The 13,175-nt window shown below is 40.9% G+C and overlaps 1 protein-coding gene across 6 annotated transcripts in view; it reads left to right on the top strand.

Moving 5' to 3' along the window:
* Positions 1–13,175, top strand: part of EIF4ENIF1 (eukaryotic translation initiation factor 4E nuclear import factor 1) — a 41,944-nt gene that overhangs the window by 14,045 nt on the left and 14,724 nt on the right. For all 6 annotated transcript variants that reach the window (XM_081252018.1, XM_081252017.1, XM_081252015.1 and 3 more), the window contains exons 3-7: positions 278–351; positions 2,162–2,289; positions 4,681–4,967; positions 5,229–5,427; positions 8,967–9,142. In XM_081252018.1, coding sequence (XP_081108144.1) covers positions 278–351; positions 2,162–2,289; positions 4,681–4,967; positions 5,229–5,427; positions 8,967–9,142 — 864 coding nt within the window. The remainder of the gene's footprint in view (positions 1–277; positions 352–2,161; positions 2,290–4,680; positions 4,968–5,228; positions 5,428–8,966; positions 9,143–13,175) is intronic.

Below are 13,175 nucleotides of genomic sequence, written 5' to 3'. Positions count from 1 at the left end.
GCGTTCAGTGTTGTGGGGTATATTATTGGACAGAAGTTTATGAGAGGGTGTGTTTTAGCAATAAACTGATCACTTACGTTATTTGCCAATTCTGCTTGAGCTTCTGGTGAGAACCTTGAGCTGACTCTGGTCCTTTCTGGAATAAGTCAGGGTGTAAATAAATAAGAACTGTATGAACTGCTTAAGGTAGACAGTCAGTTACTGGTAACAAAAATAAGTTGAAAATATGTGGCCCAAGAAATATTGTTCAAAATCACCGTATGATTTCTCTTTCTAGGAGGAGCTCTTGGATATTAAAGAACGCCCTCATTCCAAACAAAGGCCTTCGTGCCTCTCTGAGAAATACGACAGGTATCTGGGGTGGGGGGGTCAACTTCTTGTTACACCAAACTTAATAAATGGAGTTGTATTGTTTTGCTGGAATTACGAGTGGGGAGATTTCAGGGGTAATGACATTGGGCTTCCACACAAATAAATTGCACGTAAGCTATGAACATGACTAAATAGCATCTCACTGCACTGTCTTCATCAGCTTTGTTATTAATTAGCTGAAATTTAGAGATTTAAGCTGCAAGGAACTCTAAGGACAACTAAACCAATTCTCTTTCAACTAACTGGTGATGAAACTAAAACTAGAAAATGACACATTGGTCAAAGGCACATTGTCAGAAAGCAGAATTAAGACTTGACCAGAGTCTTTTCTCTCTACCAGTGGTTTTTTGCACTGTGCTTTGAGGGTCCTTCAAAGGCCTGCCTGGTGCAGGACGATCAGGAGGACTCTGGGCCTTCTATCAGTCCCCCACCCCTCACCCCCAAACAAGAGAACCATTCAACCATTCAGATTTTTGGGGGTGGTTTGTTTTGTTTTGTTTTCGCCGCACTGTACGGCATGCGGCATCTTAGTTCCCTGACCATGGATGGAACCCGAGCCCCCTGCAGTGGAAGCACAGAGTCTTAACCGCTGGACTGCCAGGGAAGTCCCCACATTAGCCCTTTTGCATCTTGGGCTCCTTCATAAGGTAGAAAGCTTTGGTTTGAGAAGGCTATAGCTAAAAATGGTCTGAAAGTCTCTTAGAATAACCCTACATTGTATTTCTTACGGTTATCTTAAGACTTTAAGGTCACTTCTTAAATATCAAGGTAGATGGTTCATATTGGCCCACATTTTTTTAATATATATAGTGTTTAATTTTTTGATAGAATAGCACACGCTTTTTAAAATTTTGTACATGGACAGTTCAGAAGGTTGCTAAATCTGGACTCTTCACCACTTTCCCCTGGTGAGGGTGATACTTGAATAATGGCGATTCTAATTGGTTAGGAGTTTTTGCTAAGTCTCAGATTAGCTGGGGGTTTTCTTTGTTTTTGTTTTGTTTTTCCTTCATTAAAGCTGTAAAGGTTTTTTATGCCTCAAATTGAATTTTCTTGTTACAGCTGTTTCTTCTTGGCATAAAATAGTTATCATGGGCACATATTCCCTTTGATTCTGAAGTGGAGACATTGTGCCTAATAATAATAATGAAAATAAGAGAGATGGAGGAAAGAGTTTCTCATCCTAGCAGAGCTAGAGTTAGGTACCAGATCGTTGGGCTCCAAAGCTTCTCCTCTGCACACTGCACCACCTGCCACCCCATCAGTAGCGTGGGAGTAACAAAGTCAAACCCAGACTACACACTTTAGGCCCTTAAAGAGCTGTCTGTCCTACTTGTGGGAAAAACTGAGACTGTACATAGAAATTCTGGAAAATATACACTAAGCCTTCCAGGAGCTGCTTCCAATAAGAGGATTAAGGGGCTTTTTCTTCCCTGTACTAATCTTCAGTAAACTGAGTAATCAATATTTATGGAGCATTTCTTTGTATAGGACAGGCATAGATACTATAATCCATATGTACCCCAAGGTTTGTGGTCTGGATGTTTCATTTATGCACAAACCACTGCTTTTCAAGTGACTATTGCTATTATGTGAACAACAACAATGTATTGCTGAATTTATTAGTTGTTTTTGTTTTCATCTTAAAAGAGAGAACCATTCTGATGGCAACCATGAAGTTTTATATTGGAAAGGGGTTTCCATAACCTGTCACCTGAAGTAGTAGAAATTAAACTACATGTGTTATTCATGGTGCAAGTGCTAACTGTTGGTGCCCTTTGACTTGCAGTGATGGTGTCTGGGACCCTGAGAAGTGGCATGCCTCCCTCTACCCAGCTTCAGGACGGAGTTCGCCAATGGAAAGTCTGAAGAAAGAGTTAGATACAGATCGACCTTCCCTGGTGCGCAGGATAGTAGGTGAGCAGTCTCTGAGAAGTGGGGGCAGCAATTTTGGAGACAGTGCTCTTTGCTGCTGGCTTCATTCTTAGCTGTGAGAGTTTTATGCATTGGGAGAAAGTATCATTATCAGGAAACTGACTTAACAGTTCATTTCTTTTTTTTTTATTATTTAATATCTATTTTTTTAAACAGTTCATTTCTGATTAGCTAACAGAGTAAAATCATAGCCTTCCTATGTAGCAGTGGTGAGTAGACTGTATTAGGTTATGTGCTTTTGAATTAAAAGTACCAGGTCTTTCATTGAAGTGGATAACTGAGTTAGATGTGGGGACCCTAAAGCTGCGCTGGAGAGCTGGTTATGCCCAGTCTGAGGTGAGACTTTTCCTCAGGTATAAGTTAGTTCTGGCAATTCTTTTTTTTTTTTTTTTTTTTTTTTTTTTTTTTTTTTTTGCGGTACGCGGGCCTCTCACTGCTGTGGCGTCTCCCGTTGCGGAGCACAGGCTCCGGACGCGCAGGCTCAGCGGTCATGGCTCACGGGCCCAGCCGCTCCGCGGCATGTGGGATCCTCCCGGACTGGGGCACGAACCCGTGTCCCCTGCATCAGCAAGCAGACTCTCAACCACTGCGCCACCAGGGAAGCCCAGTTCTGGCAATTCTTAATTCACAATAGAGTATGATCCAAATACCGGGTTTCGATGTGGTTTGCGACTGGAGTAAAGTTTGATCTTCCATACCTTTCCCCCTGAAATGGATAGCTGGCAATATAAAAGCTAGTCAAGGAACTAGTTGCAACAGGGAACTCTTTTTGAGATGAGAGGAACACGCATCATAAAACCAACTTGGAGGGGCTTCCCTGGTGGCGCAGTGGTTGAGAGTCCGCCTGCCGATGCAGGGGACACGGGTTCATGCCCCGGTCCGGGAGGATCCCACATGCCGCGGAGCGGCTGGGCCCGTGAGGCATGGCCGCTGGGCCTGCGCGTCCGGAGCCTGTGCTCCGCAACGGGAGAGGCCACAACAGTGAGAGGCCCACATACCGCAAAAAAAAAAAAAAAAAAAAAAAACTTGGAACTGAACAAAGAAGATGGGGTGATGACTGTAGCTTGAGCTGTAAGACCCTTCTACACAGCTGAAAACTTAGAAGCAACCTAAATGTCCAGCAGTAGAAATGAAGTTGAGTAAACTTTGGTATATCCATATATAGGAGTGTTCAGCTGTAAAAACATGTTGGTGACATGTTCACCAAGTTATACAAAACTGTCTATTTTGTGTCTTATTTTTGGAAGAAAACAGACACTGCATGGAAATTCTGGAAAAGTGCATACCAAAACATTTTAGGAAATGTTTCTAGTGAGAGGATTAAAGGAGGTTTTCCTCACTTGGACTTATCTTTAGTTTTCTGATTTTCCTAGGAAGAATTTTTGTGTGTGGTGACATGTTTTTCTTACATCTTTATTGAGGTAAAATTGGCATTCAGTAGACTGGTACATAAATGGCACATAAAGTGTACCATTTGATGTTTTGACATGTGAATACAATGTAAAACCATTACCACAATCAAAGTAATAAGCATTTCCATCACAGCTAAAAGTTCCCTAGCACCCCATGTGTCCCTTCTTACACTCCACCCCTGCCCCACAGGCACGAACCCGTGTCCCCTGCATCGGCAGGCGGACTCTCAACCACTGCGTCACCAGGGAAGCCCCATTTTATCATTTTTTAAGATAGATTGTGCTCTTGGTGTCATGCCTAAGAAAACTGTGCTAACCCAGTGTCACAGATTTCCTCCATATTTTCTTGTAGAAGTTTTATAGTTTTAGGGGTTACATTTAGATCTATGATCCATTTTGAGTTAATTTTTGTATATGGTGGTAGGTATGAATTTAAGTCTTTTTTTTTTGCATGTGGATATTCAGCTATTCAATACTTTCAATACTTTAACTTTTTAAGTGGTTACTGTTTCAAATACTGATACCTACTGTAGTTTATTAATTGACAAAACATTTGCTAATAATTACATAGATAAGAATTTAGTCAAGGGACTGCCCTGGCGGTCCAGTGGTTAACACTCCATATTTCCACTGGAGGGGGCGCGGGTTCGATCCCTGGTCGGGGAACTAAGATCCTGCATGCCGCACTGCGCAGCAAATTTAAAAAAAAGTGTGGGGGGGGATTTAGTCAAAACCAAGGGATTATGAAGATTAATCATAGAAAATTATTGATTATAAAGTACATTTATTCCTCCAAAGAGATGAAGGTTTGCTCATCTTCGTTAAATATGTGAACTCTCTAGCTGTTTTAGTGGTGACTCTTTTCCAGTACCCCCATGGCCACCAGTCATGGACAGACCACCTAGAGAGGAAGAATGCCCTTGCTGGTTTGCTTAACTTTCTCTTTCCGGCATCTTTCCAGATCCTCGAGAGCGTGTGAAAGAAGATGACTTAGATGTTGTTCTCAGCCCACAGAGACGAAGCTTTGGAGGGGGCTGCCACGTGACAGCTGCTGTTAGCTCCCGGCGCTCAGGAAGCCCATTGGAGAAAGACAGTGATGGGCTCCGCCTGCTTGGTGGACGAAGGATTGGCAGTGGGAGGATAATCTCTGCTCGGACCTTTGAGAAGGATCACCGTCTTAGCGATAAGGACCTGCGAGACTTGAGAGACAGAGACCGAGAGAGGGACTACAAGGACAAGCGTTTCAGGGTTTGTCTTCTAGATCCTCTGGCACCTCGTGTGTTCACTTCGTTTATACCGGGTTACCCTGAAATGCCGGGTTACCCTGAACATAGCCCGTTGTTAAGCCAGAGGGAGGAACAGAGAGCTGGGGGTGGGGAGGGGCTTCAGGTCTATAGCATAGCATCTTCATTGTACTGCTGAGCGTTATTTAATTCATCAGTCCTTGATTGAGGTAGAAATGCCGTAACTAGAATCCTGTTTTTTATTTTGCATTATGTACTTTTCCAGAGGGAGTTTGTGGATAGTAAGCGTGTCTTTGAGCGTAGAAGAAACGATTCCTACACAGAAGAAGAACCAGAATGGTTCTCAGCTGGACCCACAAGTCAGTCTGAAACCATTGAGCTGACTGGCTTTGATGATAAGATACTGGAAGAAGACCATAAGGGGAGAAAAAGAACAAGGCGACGCACAGCCTCTGTGAAGGAAGGTCAGCAGAAACTTTTAGAGGAAAGCTCACTGTTCTGAAATGAGATGTGCTTATAATTGGCTTAATTGTACACTTAGGAATAGGCACCAGTGTTAAAAGTGGCAAATTTTTAATGTTGAAGCCTGATTTTGAAACTTCTTCCTAAGTGTGAGTTCACTGTGTGTAGATTGTACTGTCTCCTCAATTTGTCCTGCCTGCAGTGCTAAACAGAAAAGTCTCCCATTACCCAGTAAGAGCACTGTGTACACCAAAGGGTTCCCCAGAGGTAAGAACATGTGATAGAAATAATGAGGGGTCTCATTTATTGAGCATGTATGTACTGGACACGTGGTAAGCGTTTTGTTGATATAATCCTACTCTTAACAACGCTGTGAAGCAGATATTATTGTGCCCATCTTACAGATGAGCAAATGGAGATGCAGGCGGCTTATGTGACTTGTCTGTGGACACTGAAGAAGTGTGTAGGGAAGTTGGGAGTTGAACAAGATGCTGTGCTTCAGAGCCCACCTCCTTCACCATGGTGTTAAGCCTTCATAGTGTTGTCACTTGGCTTCTCCCAAACTCACTTTTCTCAGGTATCTTCCTTGCTAAACTGAAGAAGCCAGAGCTAATGTGCGAGGGGTACCTGGTGAAGGGTGGGGGCCCACTAGTCTTGTTCAGAGCAGTGACCAGGCTGGTGGTCTTGGGAGGAAGCAGGGAAGAGGCAGGTGGGTAACTTGGGAGACTTTGCTGTTAAATTGCCTTTGAGAGATGCCTTTGTCTCATGCTCAGACTAAAGCAGCACCAGCAAGTGTGGTCTTTTCACCTCATGGTAAAGATCAGGCTTCTGATGAGAAAAAGCCCATCTTTTTCTTAACTGAGATGAAATCTGAATTTCAACCATTCTTGTATCAACATGGGAGGAGCCAAAAGTAGCAAAATATATCAGTAGTGTCACCTCCTCACCTTACAGATGCAAAGAGACAGGACTGGAAAGAGGTGACAACCAAGACCCTGTCCCGTGGGTTTAATGGCAGCGCCTCAAGTATCAGTAGAATCCAGAGGTCCGGGCTTTCTCACCCCATTGGTTAATTGCCCTAGCTAGTGCGTTTAAGATAAACAGGTACTCTAGTTGCATCTTGGCTGCAAGAACGAAAGGACGGGGAGGGATGATGAGTGCTTTTGAATCCATTTATATCTGTGTTCCAGCTTTCCGTTGAACTTGGTATGTAGAGTTTTCTGCAGGCATGTAATAGTGCTGGGAGTATAGCCATGGACAAGACAAATGTGTTCCTTGCCTGCATGATTTTAATACAAGTGTGTGTTGAGCACCTACTCTACAGGGCCCAGTGCTAGGTATTATACATATGGTGATGAATGAAACAATTTGAATATGTATTTCACTTAGAAAAAACAATTATGTAGAAGGAGGAAATGGTTAAAACCCTCCACTGATAGAAAATTTTAATTTGTGTTCTCTCTAATGAAAAGTATATGTTCATTCTGGACTTCCCTGGCAGTCCAGTGGTTAAGACTCCACGGGGCATGGGTTCGATCACTAGTCAGGGAACTAAGATCCTGCATGCTGTGCAGTGCAGCCAAAAAAAAAAAAAAGAAAGAAAGAAAGAAAAGTATATGTTCATTCTGAAATGTGATAATAACACTTGCCCTTAGTTATCTTTCCTGGGTCCCTGGCTTTTGAGACTATCATAATAAATGGCCAGTTGTGTTTGTCTGCTAATGCATGTTCCTACCCACTCTCAGTTGTCAGGCCCAGTTTGCTCTCAAGCTGGCATAAAATTACACATGGGGCACTTCTGCTGCTTGCATCTCTGTTAAGAGATGTTCTCATCTCAACACACAAAAAAAGAGAATAGGAGAAATACTGAAGTTTTTTTTGTAAGAGTATGAACTAAGTACAGACTCTGTCTTCTGGCTCTCATCCTCAAGTAGGTAGACAGGTTCTGGTGGGTTAAATGAGTTAGAGAGAAGCACTGCTCTAGTGGAAAAGGACACAAACTTGGCATTGATTAGGCTATTAAGTTGTTTACCTTTTCTAGGGCTCGGTTTCTTTGTAAAATGAGGAAAATACCTCCACCAAAGTAGTCATTTTAGTTAAATGTCAGTCTTTAAGGAACATCGATTACCTCTGCTGGTTGGCAGTAAGTGTGTGCTGACCCACTGGAGAGGCTGCCCATTGCCTTGTCCATGGCTCACAAACGTCTGTCTCGCCAGCTGCCTTAGGCCCTCAGAAGGCCCAGGGTTCTGAGGCGGCAGGCACCTCTGTGGAGGGGCAGTGCTGCCTTACACACACAGCACAGCATGGAAGAGCACTGATGGCCCACCTAGGGTTGAAGTTTCTGCCACCTGTTAGTATTGAGACCTTGGGTAAGCAAGCCACTTAACCTTTCAGTTGTTGTCCCCTGCCTTGCTGTCTAGCTTTTTGAAGTGTTATTGGAATGAAAGCAGACGATAACATTTAGCCTCTCTTGGTCTAGAATATCCTGGATGAATAATGAGACTGCAGTCCTGTTGGGGCCTTTTGAGAAGGGATGGGTCCAGGCTTTGGCACTTTTTTTTTCCTAGGAGGACTTCATGTCTGCTGTGATCTGGAAACTATAGGCAGCTTTTACATCGGTGCTTTTGCAGGGAGGGGCTTTAGGAGTTCTCTTCTTCAAATTAAAAAGTTGATTTTCCAGTATCTCAGTGCACTTATTTTAAAAGGAAAAAGTCTGTTTTTATCTGAAGGATTTTGCCTTTTGCCCATCCTCTGGCTAAAACTAAGATGTTAGCTTCCTTCAATGGAAACTTGGTAGCTTCTCTTAGACCTTATCTTCCCATCCTAACAACCAGACATAACTCAGTTTTAAATGAACCAGGCACTGCAGAGTAAGACAAAGCTGATGAGAGCAGCTTTCCTGCCTCAGAAAGCTCAGTCTCACCAGACTGTTCCTATAATATAGTGTGATAAGTACTCTGAGAGATAACACAAACATTATAGAGAAGGTGGTGATTAATTTTTTGGTAGGGTAAAAATGGGTAAGCAGTGCAGACTTCCTAGTGGAGGTGACATTTGAGCTTTGCCTTGAAGGATGAACTACAATTAGTAGGCAGATGAAACTTGCCCTTGGACTAGGTTTCACATAAATACCTTAGGTTGCTGAACCCTGACTTAAAGTGGTGATGCAGATGCATGGGTGAAAGCAGAGCCAAATTAATGTCATTCCATTTTTAAGCAGTAAGAGAGGCTCAAAAATTGTCCTTTAAAAAAAAATTAGAAAAAAATCCACTACATTATAGAAAACTTGAAGAATGTGCAGAGGAGGGATCATAATCCTTCCTAAATCATGTTGGTGTTCTGACTTGTTATTAAGTCTTTTTTCCTCCTCTAGCTTCTATAAGAAGGGAACTGTTTTACTGTTGCAAGTGCTGCACTGGCACAAGAAGTCTGCTTTTAAAGTCATCTGTGGCTCTTCTGTATGTGTGACGATGCTGAGGCCACAAAATATGTCTGGAGCAGTTTACATGATCAGACTGTCTTTGTCCGGTTTTGCTTTCAGGCATGGTCGAGTGCAATGGAGGAGTGGCTGAAGAGGATGAGGTGGACGTCATCCTTGAACAGGAGCCTGCTGCTGATCAGGAAGTGCCAAGGGATGCCATCTTGCCCGAGCAGTCCCCGGGAGAATTTGACTTTAATGAGTTCTTTAACCTTGATAAGGTGCCATGCTTGGCTTCGGTGAGTGTAGCAGCATGCTTATAAACATGGATGGAGCAACTGTAGGGTTAAATTTGACCTGAGTCTTTAAGATACCTCTTTTTAAAGTTTTATTTTGCTTGATGATTGGGAGCTTTTTGGCTTTTATTCTTAAATATTATATGAATTTTTGTTGGCTTCGTTTTGAGAGGCTAAGTGGAAATGACTAAGTGAGAATTCTATACCAGTTAACTTTTTCCAGGTTGTTAGCATTGGACTAAGAATTCTTCAGATGTTTAAGAACATTGTCTGCTTTTTAAGTTGTTAAGTGTTTGTTGTGGAGGTGGATTTTTATAACTGATGATCAGTATCATACTGATCTGCATTCCTTGGGTAAGGCTGGTTAGGTGGTACCTGTGTGATGTGATGGTTCTGAAAACCTTTCAGGAAAAGGAATGTGGGATACTATCACTGTTGCTATTAAACTGTTGAGGTCTAATCTTTCTCGACTTTTAAAGTAGAAATAGTAAGACATCCCAAATCTTCACTTGGTACCTGCCCTTGCTCCTGTCCCCTTCGGCCATTTAGGGATTAGTAATGCCTCATCAAATTTTTGGAGAAAAGATAAAACTGTGGCCTATGCCCCCAGAATTGAGATTTTTCTGTGGTTGCTGAAAGAGTGCATAGGACTGATGAAATAGAATTTTAAAAACCATTTGACCAAAAGCATCTGTACGTCCCAGATGTCCTTTACAGGACATGAAATAAAGCAAGTAAGTTTGACCAGTCCTTTAGAACTAGTGGTTCTAACTTAACTTACTCTACTCCTTAACTGTAACTGCTTCTTGTTTGATCACTGCATGAATGGACAAAGCTGGGCATGACAGAGAGGCATGCCTTTGTCATTTGCCTGCCCCCAAAAGCCTAAAAGATGGCCACCTGGAATAGGTGAGCAGACACTGCATAGCACTGATAGGTACAGGGCCACAGTTCTACGGCAGTACTTCTCAAATTCTCTATGGTGAAGGCCAGGTTTTATTTCCAATCCATTGAGGACCAGTACTTTAGTATAAAGTACAAACATCACAGCAATGCCCAGTTGCTATAAAAGTTGCTAAGCATTTACTCCGACTCTCAACTTACCTCATTGTGGACCAGCTTGGCCCAAGACCACACTTTTCTAAAGCGCTGTTCAGGAATATGTGGAGGGCGGCTGCAGATCAACCGGCAGCTGCGTGGTTTTGCTCCTTAAGTTCTAGCACAGTTTTAACTGTAAGTCCTCTAGCCAGATACGTCACTTACAGTGAGCTGGCCAGTAGTCGTTTGGCTCACTATGAGCGGAAGGGTTGCATCCAGATACGAGTTTAATTTACTTGATGTAAAACTGAGTGATCCTCTCAAATTCTTAGCTTTTGAGGGGACAGTAATTTTTTATTTTTATACCAGCTGTGTTTAGTGACTTTTTTTTTTGCATTCTCTTAGAAGACAGATTGAAATCTTATTGTAAAAAGTTTTCACAGCAAAAGGTCAAAATTTAGAGGCCTGTACTTGCCTCCAAATGTGAGTACCTGTGAAACTTACCTGTGTACCTAGGCAGAGGAAGAATTCAAAACTAAACTTTAAATAATAGGTAACATGCATACAGTGCTGATTGTTTTAGGCTTTATATCCAATAAGTCATTTAATCCCCACAAAACTCTTGTAAGTTAGATTACTACTGTTTCTGTTTTACAGATGAGGAAGGCAGGCACAGAGAGGTTTAAATAACTTGCCTAAAGTCACATAGCTAGTTAGTAGTGGAAACTGAATTCTAATTTTTGTAGTTTCAGTTAACAGCCTTTACTCCTTATTCCCCCCAACTATACTGCCTATAAAGCATAAAAGGGAGGAATAGGAACTCAGCACCATCTTATCCTTTGGCCCTCACCCAAAACTTGGTTAATTCTGAGAAGGTACCTGGCTAGGAAATCTCTCCATGTTTTTCATGGAGGTACTGCTCATTTAAGGTGTATATTCTATAATAGATTCCCTTAAAAGCAAAGCTGGGATCAGTAAAAAGAGATGCTCTGGTTGTGCTGTATAACCAGCTGGACTCTATTATAATGCTCAGAAAATGACCAATTGGGAAAAATAAGAAGGGCTATATAAGATTTGAATATCAACTGACAAATGATATAAAGTGTTTGAGGTATATAGTACCTGGCACTTAGTAGGCCCCACAGATGTTGGGTATTAATTGGCATAAACAGAATTACACCTATATTTTTAAGCTATATTTACTGGCATTGCAATACTTTAGAAGTTGACAGCCATGAAAATCTGTACAAAATGAAAGTTTAGATCACATGTGCAAATAATTTCAGTTACGTAATTAAAAATAAGCTGATTTTAGATATGCAGCTCTTACTACAGTACTTGACACGTAACAGGTACATAGAAGTATTTTGAATGAAGAAAAAGGAAATCAAAACAAATCCTAAACTATGCAGAGTGATGAACAGGAGCATGACATAGAAAAACCTTGGTGGAATAATCAAAAGTGTGCTAAGGTGAAAGTGTGTAGCCTTAAATGGATTCATTACAAATCCAAAGAAAAATCAAACTAGAGTGAAACAAATACAAAAATATGGAAATTTCCATAAAAGTGGAAAGTAATGAAAGAAAAGCATTGATTAGTAAAACTTAGTAATTGTCAAAGAGCAAAAATATTTCACAATATCTATATCAGAATAATATGAATCCTAGGATATGACTAGTCTAAATGACCTTTGATGGACCAAACTAACAGTCATATAGGTTACCTTAAAAATGCTATTGAAAATGTAGTCTAGAAAGAGCAGCTGAAACATACCAGACTGCAGTTCACAGTCTCCTCTTCTTGACTAGCTTAGGCTGTGGGATGTAGCAGCAGTCAGCTGAGTACCAGTGTGCATAAGGGGAGGGAGAGACTGGTATTAGAGTATCCCTGCTGGCTCTATGGTAAAAAATGACTGACTAGATAAACTCTTAAGATTCTTTTTGGGTTCAAAATGCTCTAGCTTCTTGAAATTGGCATTTCTAGTAAGTGGTGTGTAAAAGCGACTTTGTCTCTACTTATGTTTTAGCTATAGTAAAACTTAGCTTCTCTAACAAAGTTGGTCACTGATCAAAATATGGAAATGACTTTCTTAACACTATCAAATCTTTAGAAAATGTCCAGATACCTTATATTCACTTCCTTTACTTTTTCATGTTCTTCCTGTGTATCTTCTGGCTTTTTTCCTATACAATATGATCAGAGGAAATAAAAACAAAGTGCAAAGCTATTTTTACTATTTTTAAAATTTCAAACTCTTTTCAAAATTAAAATATTTTAAACAGCTGTAGCTTTTACTTTTAAAAATTCCTGTTTATCACCAAGGTGGTTGTGTTTTGGGTGTAATTCCCAATTTTTCACAGTGAAACATCACTTTATAAAACATCACAGTGAAACATCACTTTATAATTATAATATAATTATAATGCTATAATTTAATGATTGCAAATTAGTGGACTTGCAAGTCAGCATTTGCTGGCATGGCCTGTTTGTTTACAATCATTTTGTATTCGTGTCTGCAGGGTTTGCCAGTACTTGTCAAAGCCAAATCCAATAAAAAAGTCGGTCTTTGCCCTAAAAAAAAGGAAAAAAAAAGTCAGCATTATTTAAGGTATGAGAGTCTACAAGTGGAATGTGATTGAAACTTGAATAATACCTAAGAGAATAGAAGTACCACAAGTAATCAATGTCTCGGTCTTGTGTTGAAGAGAATTATTTGTGGCTTAGATTGGGTATGTGTTATGAGAAAATTCTTCCAGATAAGAATAAAAGAATGAATCTAACCTTCCACTGCTGAACTTTGACTAGAAACTGGGGGTTTTAGACTTCAGATAAAACAAAGTCCCTAACTCTGTCATCTATGTACCAGTCTTGAGAAAAACCTGTTTTCTGTTTATGCCTTATTGTCAAGGATGTGCCTCATTTTTGGATTGATATTTGCTTTATCTTGTCTGTTCTAAATATTGATAAGAGAACTGCATAAAGATCAATTTGGATATT

This window comes from Mesoplodon bidens (genome assembly GCF_964165515.1).
Source record: "Mesoplodon bidens genome assembly, chromosome: 13".
NCBI classification, from domain to species: domain Eukaryota; kingdom Metazoa; phylum Chordata; class Mammalia; order Artiodactyla; family Ziphiidae; genus Mesoplodon; species Mesoplodon bidens.
Note: the sequence above shows the minus strand (reverse complement) of the source record. Positions and strands in the feature narration are given on the sequence as shown.